General features: G+C 44.8%; 1 protein-coding gene across 1 annotated transcript; it reads right to left on the bottom strand.

The window, feature by feature from the left end:
* Window positions 1–705: 705 nt before the first annotated feature.
* ift27 (intraflagellar transport 27 homolog (Chlamydomonas)) lies at window positions 706–12,161 on the bottom strand. The gene is made up of 7 exons (XM_055663120.1): window positions 11,945–12,161; window positions 9,281–9,360; window positions 7,387–7,446; window positions 6,715–6,774; window positions 3,665–3,782; window positions 2,619–2,728; window positions 706–1,917 (listed from the first exon to the last, which is right to left on the bottom strand). The coding sequence occupies exons 1-7, from the start codon at window positions 11,976–11,978 to the stop codon at window positions 1,819–1,821; spliced, it is 561 nt and encodes a 186-aa protein (XP_055519095.1). The 5' UTR covers window positions 11,979–12,161; the 3' UTR covers window positions 706–1,818.
* Between the last annotated feature and the right edge of the window lie 1,897 nt (window positions 12,162–14,058).

Here is a 14,058-nt window from a genome sequence, read left to right as displayed (position 1 = left end):
ATAGGCTGCAGATCAGGATGTCCTCCGATTGGAAAAGGTGCTGATTAAATGCAAGCTCACTCTTGTCCCAAAGAGGAAATAATTTCAAGACTAAAGTAAAAAGAATCGCAGCCCGTTACATGTTACAATGCCAATATTTTGTTTAATGAAATGCCTTACTAAAGTAAAGGGCCTGTCCCACTTTCACGTCCTAATTCACGACGCCTGCTGAGTTTGCCCTTGACTCATACTCTCAGCATGGTCGTCACAAGGTCGTAGAAGGTCCTAGGTAGTTTGTGATGTTAGTCGGAGGTACTCCTGGCATCATGTAGGTTGGGGCATTTTTTCAACATGATGAAACATGTCCACGAGTAAAAAAGGTTGTGAATTAGGTTGTGAGAGTGGTACAAATCCAACCTCCGCAGTTTTGGGGACAGAGCCTTCTCCAGGGCAGCTCCCAGGCTCTGGAACTCCCTCCCCCAACTGATCCGTAATTCCGTGTCCCTCACCATCATCCAGTCCCGCCTCAAGACCCATCTCTTCACCTCTGCCTATCCTTAGCCCCACGTCTCCCTCCCTTTTCATCTGTGCTTGAATTGCCTCATATTGTGTTTTGAATTGAATTCTGTCTTTAATTTGTGTACTAGTCATGTCTCTGCTATTTATTTCATTCCGCTTACATGTTTTTCCTCTACCTGCTAAATTTTTGTAAGGTGTCCTTGAGACTCTTGAAAGGCGCCCATAAATAAAATTTATTATTATTATGATTATTACAGGCCCTTTACATTTCTGCACAAAACTGGGCCACGGGGTTTAAACCAGTAACATGGGTTCACATAATAAAATACTTCCACTCAAACCTCAAAGTAATGGAAAACAGACTTCACTGCCTGCTAACCAGCCTGTCTGCATTAGCCATGGAATGCAGGGAGAACAAATGGGCGCTTAAATCGAACTGCGTTACAGAAATTCCCAATCCCCCCTTCACCGTTTGAACTGAAGCAGTTTTAAGTGGTCTCTCCCTGACGCTTTTAACACAGGAGCTTGCAACTGGTCATGTCACAGTGGCACGTTCAGATATCACCTGGTTGATTTATAGCATGCAGGTATTTGCGAGAGAGAGAGATGTGAGTAGAAAGGGAAAGATAAATACAGAGAAATGGAGTTTACATTGATAGGAGGGTGCAAGGCAATGAAATAGAAGGTGAGCGAGGGTCAAAGCAGAGTACGTTAAACCACCGTTATAACAGACCATAGGAGTACGTTATTGCTGATTGTCAGTTATAACTGAGGTATTATCATGTGCAGTGGCGGACTGGGTCTAAAAATATTGGTTGCCAGGAGACAAAAGGGGCCCACTTCATCAGGGGCCCACTTGATATAGGGGGCCCACTTCATCAGAGGCCCACTTGCCATCGGGCAAGCTGACACCCTGGTCAGTCCGCCACTGGTCATGTGTAGGAAGGAACTGCAGATGCTGGTTAAAACAAAAGATAGTCACAAAAATGTGAAGTAACTCAGCGGGACTGGCATCACCTCTGGATAGAATAAATGGGTGACGTTTTGGGTCGAGACCCTTCTTCAAAGTTATCATTGTATGTAGTTGAAATAAAGAACTGTAGATGATGGTTAATATTGGGTTTGGCATCAGCAGGTATGTCCGCTATATCCAACATCCGTTATAAAGGGGTCTGTTACAACGAGGATTTACTGCTCTGGGCTCTGGTGGATCTGGTATGCCAGATAGGGCGAGTTCTTGAAGAGGCGTCTGATTACAATGTAGTCACTCCACTGGGCAGGAAGAGGAAATGACGGTCAAACGTCCGCAAGGGGCTGGTCTCACACAACGCACTGGATGTGTTCCAGCTTCTCCTCGTACATACGGTGAAATGCTTTGGCCAGGCTCAGGAACGGACTGTCGCAATTCTCCATCTCTTTCTGGAAAAAAAAACAGAGAGTGAAAGATGTTCGGGAATGCAGGAGAAGCCCAATCACCTGCACACCCATCCCCGGCCCCGAGGTCCATGTAGGGTGCAGCATGCCCAGCTAATCTCGGCAGCGACCTTTGGGGTGCTTGCTGTCACTCGCCTTTCTCACCTCCGTAAATCTCAGCTTCACTTTGTGGGTTCTTCAACATAATTACACATTTTCACCTCCACCTCTTTCACCTCTTACTCTGAGATCCCCTCTGCTGTGCAACACTCCCCAACACTGCCATTCACTGTGAAGGTGCTGTCCTGGTTTAACTTTCCAAAATGCAACACCTTGCATTTATCTGCATTAAACTCCATGTAACCATTCCTCTGCTCACTTGTCCAGCTGATCAAGATCCTGCTGTAATATTTTTAGTTTACTATTACTTATTATCACATGTACCGAGGTACAGTGAAAAGCTTTTTGTTGTATGCTAATCAGTCAGCGGAAAGTTTATACATAATTAAATACAATCGATCCATCCACAGTGTACAGATACATAATAAAGGGAATAATGTTTATTCCAGTCAGCCAGACTGGTTGGCAAAATAAAATTCCAGTAAAGTCTGATTAAAGATCGCCCTCGCCCCAGGGTTTTCAATGAGGTAGATCAAAGCTCAGGACTGCTCTCTAGTTAGAGGGGCGATATGATTCCCTGTACTTACAGCTGAGGTTTCAAAGTATTCCATGCCCTGGCTTGCTGCCCAGTCCTCTGCCTGTTTGTACTCCACAATGCGCCTGCTTGCTAGATCCATTTTGTTGCCAACAAGAACTCCTGCAAACCAATAAAAAAAACAATCTCACCGAGATACCAGGTTTACAGTTGAACTCTTCCCGTTGATCATGCACCGTTTCCGACATTCATTTAGTCATTTGGTTTAGTTTATTGTCATGTGCACTGAGGCACAGTGAACGGCTTTTGTTGGGTGCTGACCAGTCAGCGGGAAGACAATACATGATTACAATCGAGCCGTCCAAGGTGTACAGATACATGATAAAGGGAATAACGTTTAGTGCAACATAAAGTCCAGTAAAGATAGTCCGTGGGTCTCCAATGAAATAGATAGTAGCTCAGGACTGCTCTCTAGATTTTTCTTAAGATCATAAGTAGAATTAGGCCATTCGGCCCATCAAGTCTATTCCACCATTCAATCATGGCTGATCTATCTCTCCCTCCTAACCTCATTCTCCTGCCTTCTCCCCATAACCTCTGACACCCATACTAATGCAATTGTCGATAGATGCCTGGTAACAGATGGGAAGAAACTGTCCCTGAATCCGGAGGAGTGCATTCTCACACATCTACACCAGGGGCCACAGTTTAAGAATAAGGGGTAGGCCATTTAGAAAGGAGACGAGGAAACACTTTTTCTCAGAGAGTGGTGAGTCTGTGGAATTCTCCGCCTCAGAGGGCGGTGGAGGCCGGTTCTCTGGATACTTTCAAGAGAGAGCTAGATAGGGCTCTTAAAAATAGCGGGGTCAGGGGATATGGGGAAAAGGCAGGAGCGGGGTACTGATTGGGGATGATCAGCCATGATCACATTGAATGGCGGTGCTGGCTCGAAGGGCCGAATGCACTATTGTCTATACACCTTTGCCTGATGGAGGAAGAGGGAATGGCCGGGGTGCGACTCGTCATCGATCATGCTGGTGGCCTTGCCGAGACAGCGGCAATCTGCAAGCACATCCCCAGGGTGACAGGACCACTGACCTGGCAACTGGCCGTTGGGAGCCTGGGCCTGGGCTCTTTCCAGCCACTTTGTGCAGCTGCTGAAGGATGTGGCGTTGGTGATGTCGTACACAAGGCAGATAGCGCCGGCGAGCTCCCACTGATTAAATAAAGCAAACACACAGCGATTTAAAAATTTCCGTTGCTCCATCGTCAGTGGATTCAAACATTGCATCTCCCTATCATTTAAGTGGCGCGGCTAATACAGGTCCTCTCCCGGTTACGAACACCAGACTTATGTACAGCTCGTACATACGACTGAGCATTGGGAGACCAGTGGGATGGACTTCCTGGCTGCTGCAGGCATCTTCTGCCATGAGGGAATTTAGTTTGCAGCAACGCGAGTTAAACATGAAATGTAGAAAGGAGTGCAGGAGTTGGCCATTCAGCCCTTCGAGACAGCAGCACCATTCAATGGCTGATCATCCAAAATCAGTACTCCGATCCTGCTTTCTCCCCAAATCCCTTGATTCCATTAGCCCTAAGAGCTATATCTCACTCTTTCTTGAAAACATCCAGTGAATTGGCCTCCACTACCTTCTGTGGCAAAGAATTCCACAGATTCGCAACTCTCTGGGTGGAAAGATTTTTCCTCATCTCAGTCCTAAATGGCCTGCCCCTTATTCTTTAACTGTGACCCTTGGTTCTGGACTCCCACAACATCGGGACTTCATTGGCTATATTTAAGAGGGAGTTAGATGTGGCCCTTGTGGCTAAAGGGATCAGGGGGTATGCAGAGAAGGCAGGTACAGGATACTGAGTTGGATGATCAGCCATGATCATATTGAATGGCGGTGCAGGCTCGAAGGGCCGAATGGCCTGCACCTATTTTCTATGTTTCTACAGGACCATTTTTCCTGCATCTAGCCTGTGCAATCCGTTAAGAATTGTATATGTTTCTATAAAAACGCCCTGGTTTAACTACATGTTGCTCTTGGTTGACCCATGTTTTATTTAAATACATTGTCAGTGGCTGCATTTAGGACTTGCAAACTATCTGGGTTGCAAACAGTCATCAGCAGCAGTACCTTGTCCTAACCTGGGAGGTATCTATCAACCCACAGCCTCTCAACACCAGCGACCTAGGTTCAATCCACCACCTCTTCCAGCCTTCTCCCCCCCCCGTACTATAATCAGTCTGAAGAAGGGTCCTAACCCAAAACATTGCCTATTCATATTCTCCAGAGATGCTGCCTGACCCACTGAGGAACTCCAGCATTTTGTATCTTTCCTTGGCAAACCAGCTTGTTTCTACATGTATGGAGTTTGCACGTTTCAGTCTGAAGAAGGGTCTCGACCCAAAATGTCACCTATTCCTTCGCTCCATAGATGCTGCCTCACCCGCTGACTTTCTCCAGCATTTTTGTCTACCTTCGATTTTTCCAGCATCTGTAGTTCTTTCTTAAACACTGTGACCATGTGGGTTTCCTCTAGGTCCTGCGATTTCTTCCTATGTCCCTATGCTAGTTGATGGTTTAACTAGTCATTGTAAATTGTCCCTGCATACATTTAAATGTGCAGGTGAGTGGTAGAAACTGGGGGGCCATGTTGATGGCAATGTTAGGGAGAATACAAAATAGGATGAAGGGGTATGGATGTTGAGCAAACTCGGTGAGCTGAGGGGCCTATTTCCATGCTGCACTTCATTCTGACCATGGCTCTGGTGCTCGGGAACTGCCAAAATAAAAATTGACTGCAGCAATTTAAGAAGCCAGATCTCCAGTGCCTTCTCAAGAGCAATTAGAGATGCTCCATAAATGCTGGCCGAGCCAGCAATGCCCACAACCCGTGAATAAGTGAATAAGGCGCAGTGAATGCAACGGTAGAGTCGCTGCCTTACAGGGCCAGAGACCCGGGTTCGATCCTGGCTATGGCTGCTGTCTGTGCGGAGTTTGCACGTTCTCCCTGTGACCGCATGGGTTTTCTCCAGCTGCTCCAGTTTCCTCCCACATTCCAAAGACGTGGATTAATTGGGCTTCTGTAAATTGTCCCTCGTGTGTAGGATAGAACTAGTGCAGAGGTGATCGCTCGTCAGCATGGACTTGGTAGGTTGAAGGACCTATTTCCACATTGTATCGTTTAAAAAAAAAACTGAAAATAAAATAAATTATCTCATAAACTATCTGAAGAAGGGTCTCGACTCGAAACTTCACCCATTCCTTCTCTCCAGAGATGCTGCCTGACCCGCTGAGTTACTCCAGCATTTTGGCTCTAACTTTGATTTTACCAGCATGCCATCTGCAGTTCTTTCTTACTATCAAATCAGGAAATAATTTTGAACCCAATTGCAGTTGAGAAAAATTAACAAAACAAAGAGCAGTTAAGCATTAACCCATTTACACAAGACTGCATTCAAACACGTGCCAGCCCAGGAAAGGTTTAGTGCCCGCGTTCATTTAATTGAGCGATCCAGTGTAGCCGCAGTAGCGTGCAATAGGGAGGTTCATCCCTGGGAATCAAATCCACAGATGCTGGAAATCCGACTTAAAAACCGAGAAGGTCACAAAGTGCGGGAGTATCTCAGCGAGCCAGGCAGCATCTCTGTAGAACATGAATAGGTGACGTTTTCGGTCGGAACCCTTCTTCAGGTTGTAGAAGGGTGTCGACCCGAAACGTTGCCTATTCATGTTTTTCCAAGGATGCTGCTGGCCCGCTGGGTTACTCCAGCACTTTGTTTCCTTTTGTGTCATAACCGGCATCTGTAGTTCATTGTTTCTACATACTTAAAAACAGAGAATGCTGAAAATACTCAGCAGGCCTGGCAGCATCTACGGAAAGGGAAACAGAGTTAACACATTTCCAATGGTAACTCCTTTTCTTTTCCCACAGATGCTGCCTGACCTACTGAGTGTTTCTAGCATCTTCAGTTTTTATCCAAGTCTTTTTTAAGAATGCTTTTGCACTGTAGCCCTTATATTGCTTCACAGCGCTGATGGAAGAGGCCTAATATTAAATGATCCTGCCTGCCCTATGTGGCACACAATTAGCAAGGGTGTTCCATCGAGAGTTAAATCATTAAGCGATCACCGTACTTGACTTTCCACCGAGTCATAGAAGATTTCTTTTCCCGAAGAATCAAATAGGAAAAGCTCCTGGGCACAGAAAAGAGGGAGAATATAACAAATCAATGTTCAAAAATCGCTAAAAGTCATACTAAACAGAAGCAGTTGGAACATTTTAAAAACACTGCATATGCTGGAAGTCAAAAACACAAAAATGTAATGCTGGTAAAAATGGCGGCATGGTGGCTAAGCTGTAGAGCCTTACAGCACCAGAGACCCGAGTTCGATCCTGTCTACGGGTGTTTGTCTGAAAGGAGTTTGTACGTTAGTCCCGTGACCTGCGTGGGTTTTTACCAGGTTTGTGGGTTAATTGGCTTGGTATAAATGTAAAATTGACCCTGGCGTGCGTGAGATCGTGTTAGATGTGCGGGGATCGCCAGTCGGTGCGGACTCGATGGGGCAAAGGGCCTGTTTTTGCATTATGTCTCTAAACTAAATGAAACTAAACTAAAACTCAGCATATCAGGAAGCATCTGTGCGAAGAGAAACTGCCAAAGTTTCAGAAGGGTTGCCAACCCGAAACGTTGACGGTTTCTCTTTTCGCTGATACTGCCTGACTCGCAGAGTTTTGCCAGCATTTTCTGTTTTTGTACCGAACAGAACATTTCAGGGAGAACAATCGAATGTTTCTTAATTACTCACCACACTGTCCGATGTGTCTGGTATGAGGACTGGATTTACAAAGATATCCACTCCAGTTGTCTAAACAGGGAAAAGAGTGTTAGTAGGTTTCCATACCAATCTGTAACCTCACGAACTAGACCTTCTTATTAATCAATCAATGTTTACAAAATTCATATCCAAATAAATCGCCGAAAGTTGCATTCATGATGGGGATTACAGCGTCTTTGTGATCAAGTTACAAGTAATCTAGAAGTCTGTACAAACAATCCAAAGATTAGACGTTAGTTTAGAGATACAGCACAGAAATAGACCCTTCGGCTCACCAGGTCCACGCCAGCCATCGATCACCCATTCACACTAGTTCTATGTTATCCCTCTTTCTCATCCACCCCTACACACTAGGGCAATTTACAGAGGCTGGTTAACCTATAAACCTGCACATCTTTGGGATGTGGGAGGAAACCGGAGCACCCGGGAAAAAACCCATTCGGTCACAGGGAGAATGTGCAAACTCCACAGAGACAGCCCCCAAGGTCAAGATCTCCTGAGAACCCGGGTCCCTGGCACTGTGAGGCATCAGCTCAACTGCTGCGCCAATATGCAGCCCTAATCTCCAGGTGTTCCGGTTTCCTCCCACACTCCAAAGACGTACAGGTTTGTAGGTTGACACAGAATGCTGGAGTAACTCAGCGGGTCAGGCAGCATCTCTGGAGAGAAGGAATGGGAGAAGTTTCGGGTCGAGACCCTTCTTCAGTCTGAGAGATGCTGTCTGTCCCGCTGAGTTACTCCAGTATTTTGTGCCTATCTTCGATTTAAACCAGCATCTGCAGTTCTTTCCGACACAGCTTTGTAGGTTAATTTGCTGTGTTAAGTTACATAATTGTCCTTAGTGCGTGCAAGTTAGTTGGTCTACGGGGTGATCGCTGGTCAGTGCAGACTCGGTGGGCCGAAGAGCCTGTTTCCACGCTGTATCTCTAAAGTCTAAAGGTTCTGGCAACATCCTCGTAAACCTTCCCCGCACTCTTTCCAGCATCAATTTGCCTTCAGCCAGTTTGTCTCTTGCCTGACTCAGCCTTGTTTATGACAGATGCACTTTGCTTTTTGACTGAACACAAAATCAGCCTCCTTGTGATTGCACCATGTTCGTGCTTTGCTTTCAAGCTTTTCTCAGCAAACAGGGGAGGACAACAGCTGCTCCAAGCAGGTTGCCACCCTCCACTCAGCATCTTTTTTGAGACAACTAACTGCATGCATCTTCAGCACAGGGGGAGCAATCAGGCTACCTCCCAAACATCTTCATCGTCCAAGTTATCAAATTCTTGCAACTTTTCAATTCAACAAGTGACAGGTCCGGAACGCTGGAGTCCCTCCCTCCAAAAGTGAAAACTGCAAATCTTGGAAATCTGAAATAAAAATAGAAAACGTTGTACTCGGCTGGTCAGGCAGCTTCTGTGAAGGGAACGTTTCACAGATGCTGTCTGATCTGCTGAGTGTTTTCAATATTTTCTGTTTTTCATTTTCAATCTTTATCTGCTTTCACCTTGAAACCTCCTTCCTGACTGCAGGTACTATCACAACTTTAAAGATACATTAGGCAGGTTGATGTTTAAGAAGGAACTGCAGATGCTGGAAAATCGAAGAAGACTAAAAAGACATACAGGTTTGTAGGTTAATTGGCTTCGGTAAAATTGTAAATTGTCCCTAATGTGTAGATAGTGCTAGTGTACGAGGATGGCTGGTCGGCGCAGACTCGGTGGGCCAATGGACATGTTTCTGCGCTGTATCTCTAAAGTCTAAACGTCAGTCTGGATGGAATTAAATGGTAAAGCAAATTTGAAGCTGAATGGCCCTTCAAATAAACATCACTTCTGGGGTTCTTTCCAATGCTAAAAAAACAGATTAATAGACCTACCAAGGTATAATTTTTCAGAAAATGAGCACTTTCACTACGGAATACTTGCACCAAAGCACTTTTCCCAACAGTGGAGTCACCTAAAGAAGAGAGTTGAACAATGATGTTAAAAATACAAATAATACACACAATTTAGTAGAATATGTTTAAATTAAAAATACTGGGGGAAACACAGCAGGATAGGCAGCATCAGTGGAAAGAAAAACCTTATGCTAACGGTGCAGAATTCTTCATCACAGTTGCTGCCAGGGACCCGGGTTTGATCCTGACTGCGGGTTCTTGCCTATACGGAGTTTGTACGTTCTCCCCGTGACCTTCATGGGTTTTCTCCGAGATCTTCGGTTTCCTCCCACACACCAAAGAGGTAGTTTGTAGGTTAATTGGTATAATTGTTCTTAGTATATGTAGGTTAGTGTTAATATGTGGGGAAGGCTGGTCAGCACAGACCCGGTGGGCCAAAGGGCCTGTTTCCACACTGTATCTCTAAACTAAACTAAAAATCAGAAACTTTGACAAAGGATTCTAGATCTGAAAAATTATTGATCTTTCCACAGATGCTGCCGGACGTAATGTTTCCAACATTCTTGATTTATGTTTCGGATTTCCAGCATGTGTATATTTTTCTGTATACTGAAATATGGTAGAATATGACTGTACCAGTAGAAGTTGCTATTAATAATCCAATTTAAATCTCAGTAAACTAGACTTTCCTCTCAGCAGTTCACCACTTGATTCGTCTGCACACTTCATGGCAAACTTAATTTTTGTAGACCTTTGTCCCCCTTGTCCTAACATTGACAGTTTGATTGATTGAAAGATACAACATGGAACAGGCCTTTCGGTCCACTGAGTGCACACACACTATCAATCACCTGTTCAGACTAAATGTAGAAACAAAGAACTGCAGGTGCCGAGTTATGCCAAAGAGAGACACAAGGTGCTGGAATAACTCAACGGGTCAGGCAGCATCTCTAGAGAAAAAGGATGAGTGACGTTTCGGGTTGGGATCCTTTTTCAGTCTCGGCCCGAAACATCACCCATCCTTTTTCACCAGAGATGCTGCCTGACCCCCTGAGTTGCTCCAGTACTTTGTGTCTACCTGTTCACTAGTTCTACGTTTCCTTACTTTCACTCCATTTCTTACACACAATGACCAATTTACAGAAGCCAACTCATCTACAACCCGGCACGCCTTTTGGACGTGGGAGAAAATTGGAGCATCCAGTTGAAAGTCACAGAAAAAACGTGCAAACTCCACACAGATATCTCCCCATGTCAGGTTTCTGATGCTGTGAGGCAGAGCCTCTACTAAATGTGCAACTGTGCTGCCCATACCTATATAAATACAACTCTGTTTCTTCGGAGGTCCTAGTGTACTGAGGTCAACAGGTCCTCTCTGCAATCATCATTAAACGAAAAATAAAATACACAAAGCGATGAAGTAACTCAGTGGTTCAGGCAGCAACTCTGGAGACCAGGACCTGACTGATGAAGGCAGGAAGAAAGCTGGATGAGAGGTGGAAGAAAACAAAACCTAGATGGTAGACAAAAGTGCTGGAGAAACTCAGTGGGTGCGGCAGCATCTATGGAGCGGAAATAGGTAACATTTCGGGCCGAAACCCTTCTTCAGACTGATATAGGGTGGGGGTACCTAGGGGAATACCTAGATGGTATTCGGTTGATACAGGTGAGGGGGAAGGAAAGGGTTCTGACCCAAAACGTCATTAAACTTTGTCCCCCTGTCACATTATAATTATACCCTCTAGTGTCCCGCTGAGTTATTCCAACATTTTGTTGATTTATGAATTATGATTTCAGGAGCTCCCGGTCAGCAGTGAGAGGCTTGGACATGTCTTGGCGAGGCAGCAGGCACGACACAAACGCAGCTTCAATCAGTCTGAAGAAGGGTCTCGACCCGAAATGTCCCCCATTCCTTCTCTCTAGAGATGCTGTGGGGTGGAAGATTGCAACCTTCACGTGGTCCGCCCTGTTTCGACGAATGCAATCAACCCGGCGTGCACAATCAAGTAAGATCAAATAGAACAAGTTGTCCTACAAACTTTAGGCTGTGCACGCCACACGCAAGAAGAAGAAGCAGATGAAGAAGAAGAAGAAGGGGTCGCAGTTTAAGGATAAGGGGGAAATCTTTTAGGAACGAGATAAGGGAAACTTTTTTCACACAGAGTGGTGAATCTGTGGAATTCTCTCCCGATAAGATAGTTGAGGCCAGTTCATTGGCTATATTTAAGAGGGAGTTGGATGTGGCCCTTGTGGCTAAAGGGATCAGGGGGTATGGAGAGAAGGCAGGGAAGGGATACTGAGTTGGATGATCATATTGAATGGCGGTGCAGGCCGAATGGCCTACTCCTGCACCTATTTTCTATGTTTCTAAGAGATGCTGCCTGTCCCACTGGGTTACTCCAGATTTGTGTGTCTTATCTTCATCATCATGGTCCAGTTTTCCTTGACGGTGCCAGCTCTGATTTGTTCTGAACCTTTTAATACCTCCCTCCCTCCCCCCCCTCCCTCACTGACTCTCGACCCATTCCTTCTCTCCAGAGATGCCGCCTGACCCGCTGAGTTACTCCAGCATTTTGTGTCTATCTTCGGTTGAAACCAGCATCTGCAGTTCCTTCCTGCACACATTCCGTTCACTCAACTTACCGGCCAGGAGGCATTTGGCCCGCAGTTTCACCATGCCTGCCACTGGTAGCAGATTCCCGGCTCGCTAACCGGTTAACTTGATCAATGCAAACCCAACATTGAAAAATTATGATCGCAATTTATCAATAAACGGCTCTTCCAAACCTCCCCAGCTCCGCTGCAGGCTTCCACTGCGGCCTTGGTTACCGCTCCCCCGGCAACCGCCGAGCCCGCCCCTTCTCCAGATGTCCCGCCCACAATCCTCCTTCTCATTGGTCAGCGCCCGTGTCGCTCAAATTCCCCTCCACTTAATTGGCTTATTCCCTGTCATTCGCACCGCCTCTACTTCCTCTAGTCCTGGAGAAGAACCCTGCAAATGCCTGTGGTGGCAATATTTACATTTTACAAAGAACTATTAATGCTTGTGAACTTCCATTTTACATTCAAGATAGGTTTATTATTTAGCAATCCACCTCTTGGGTCAGGGAAACACAGGCACATGTTAACACCTTATCTGCTGTTCCTTGTATCCACATCTTAACTTGGCTTGATCTTCAGTGTAGGAAGCAAAGATGCTCCTCTAGTATCTTTGGTGGGAAGGAACTACAGATGCTGGTTTACACCGAAGATAGACACAACATGCTAGAGTAACTCGGCGGGACAGGCAGCATCTCTGGATAGAAGGAGTGGGTGACGTTCCTTGTCGAGACCCTTCTTCAGACACCCATTCCTTTCATCCAGAGATGCTGCCTGTCCTGCTGAGTTACTCCAGTATTTTATGTCCATTTGGAGACGTCCCCAACTAATCCCTCGTCCAGTTTTCTTGCATTCTGTTTCTTCATAGTCTGCTGTTACCGCCCCAAACCTTCACACAAAACAACCTCCCTAAACTCTATCTAAGCTTCACACTGTCCCAGCAAGGCCAGCAGAATAATCAAGGACAAGACTCACCCCAGCCACTCACTCTTCTCCCCTCTCTCATCAGGCAAGCGGTACAGAAGTGTGAAAACATACTTCCAGATTCAGGAACAGTAAACATCATTCCCTTTTTCATGTATCTGTACACTGGTGGCTCAATTGTAATCATGCAGTCATTCCACTGACTACAAGCTTTCCACAAGCTTTTCGTGTGTACATGTGACAATAAACTAAACATGTGACAAAATAATCAATCAATCAACTTTTATCTTGGGGTTATAATGGATGATAGAATCAGCTGGAAATCACACGTTAAACATGTACAATCCAAACTGGCAAAAAGCATTTCTGTATTACACAAAGTTAAGCAGGTTTTGGATCACAAATCACTCCGCATTCTCTACTGTTCACTAATCTTACCCTATTTAAATTACTGTGGGGCAATAACTATAAAAGTTCGCTATATTCATTAACTATTCTGCAAAAAAGAGCAATACGTATTATTCACAATGTCAGGTATCTGGGTCGCACTAATCCATTATTCTTACAGTCAAAATTATTAAAATTAGATTTGGTTGCATTTAAAACAGCACAGATAATGTATAAAAACTTACCTGGAAATATACAAAAATTATTCAATGAGCGAGTGGGGGGGGTTATAATTTAAGAAGAATATTTAATTTTAAGGTACAAAGAGTCTGCACGACCAGAAAAGCTTTTTGTATTTCGGTCTGTGGAGTAGGATTGTGGAACAGTTTGAATGTGGAGCTAAAGCAATGTCCAAATATGAACCCGTTCAAAATGACATACAAAAAACTTTTTTACACAAGGTACAGGGATGAAGGGTTGGTTGACAAACAGGGGTTAATGTTTATTTATTATTTATTTATGTTTTTTGGTTACTTCATACATATTTTGTGTGAAGAACATTTTTCACACAGAGTGTTTTCTGGAATTCTCTTACCAGTTCATTGGCATATTACCCTTGTAGGGGGATCAGGGGGTATCAGTTGTATGAGTTGGATATCAGCCATGATCATATTGAATGGCGGTGCAGGCTGTAGGCCGATGGCTCTAAAATATTGGCTGTAGGGGTATTAGTTGTATGTATATATAATTAATATTCATTAAAATTGTCTGGATTAATATTATTAAATTATTAAATATGGTTTAGGGAGAAGGGGTGAGATTAAATAAGTTATTCTTCTTCTCACTCC

This window comes from Leucoraja erinacea, chromosome 37 (genome assembly GCF_028641065.1).
Source record: "Leucoraja erinacea ecotype New England chromosome 37, Leri_hhj_1, whole genome shotgun sequence".
In the NCBI taxonomy this organism is placed as follows: Eukaryota; Metazoa; Chordata; class Chondrichthyes; order Rajiformes; family Rajidae; genus Leucoraja; species Leucoraja erinaceus.
This window is presented reverse-complemented; position numbering and strand designations above follow the sequence as displayed.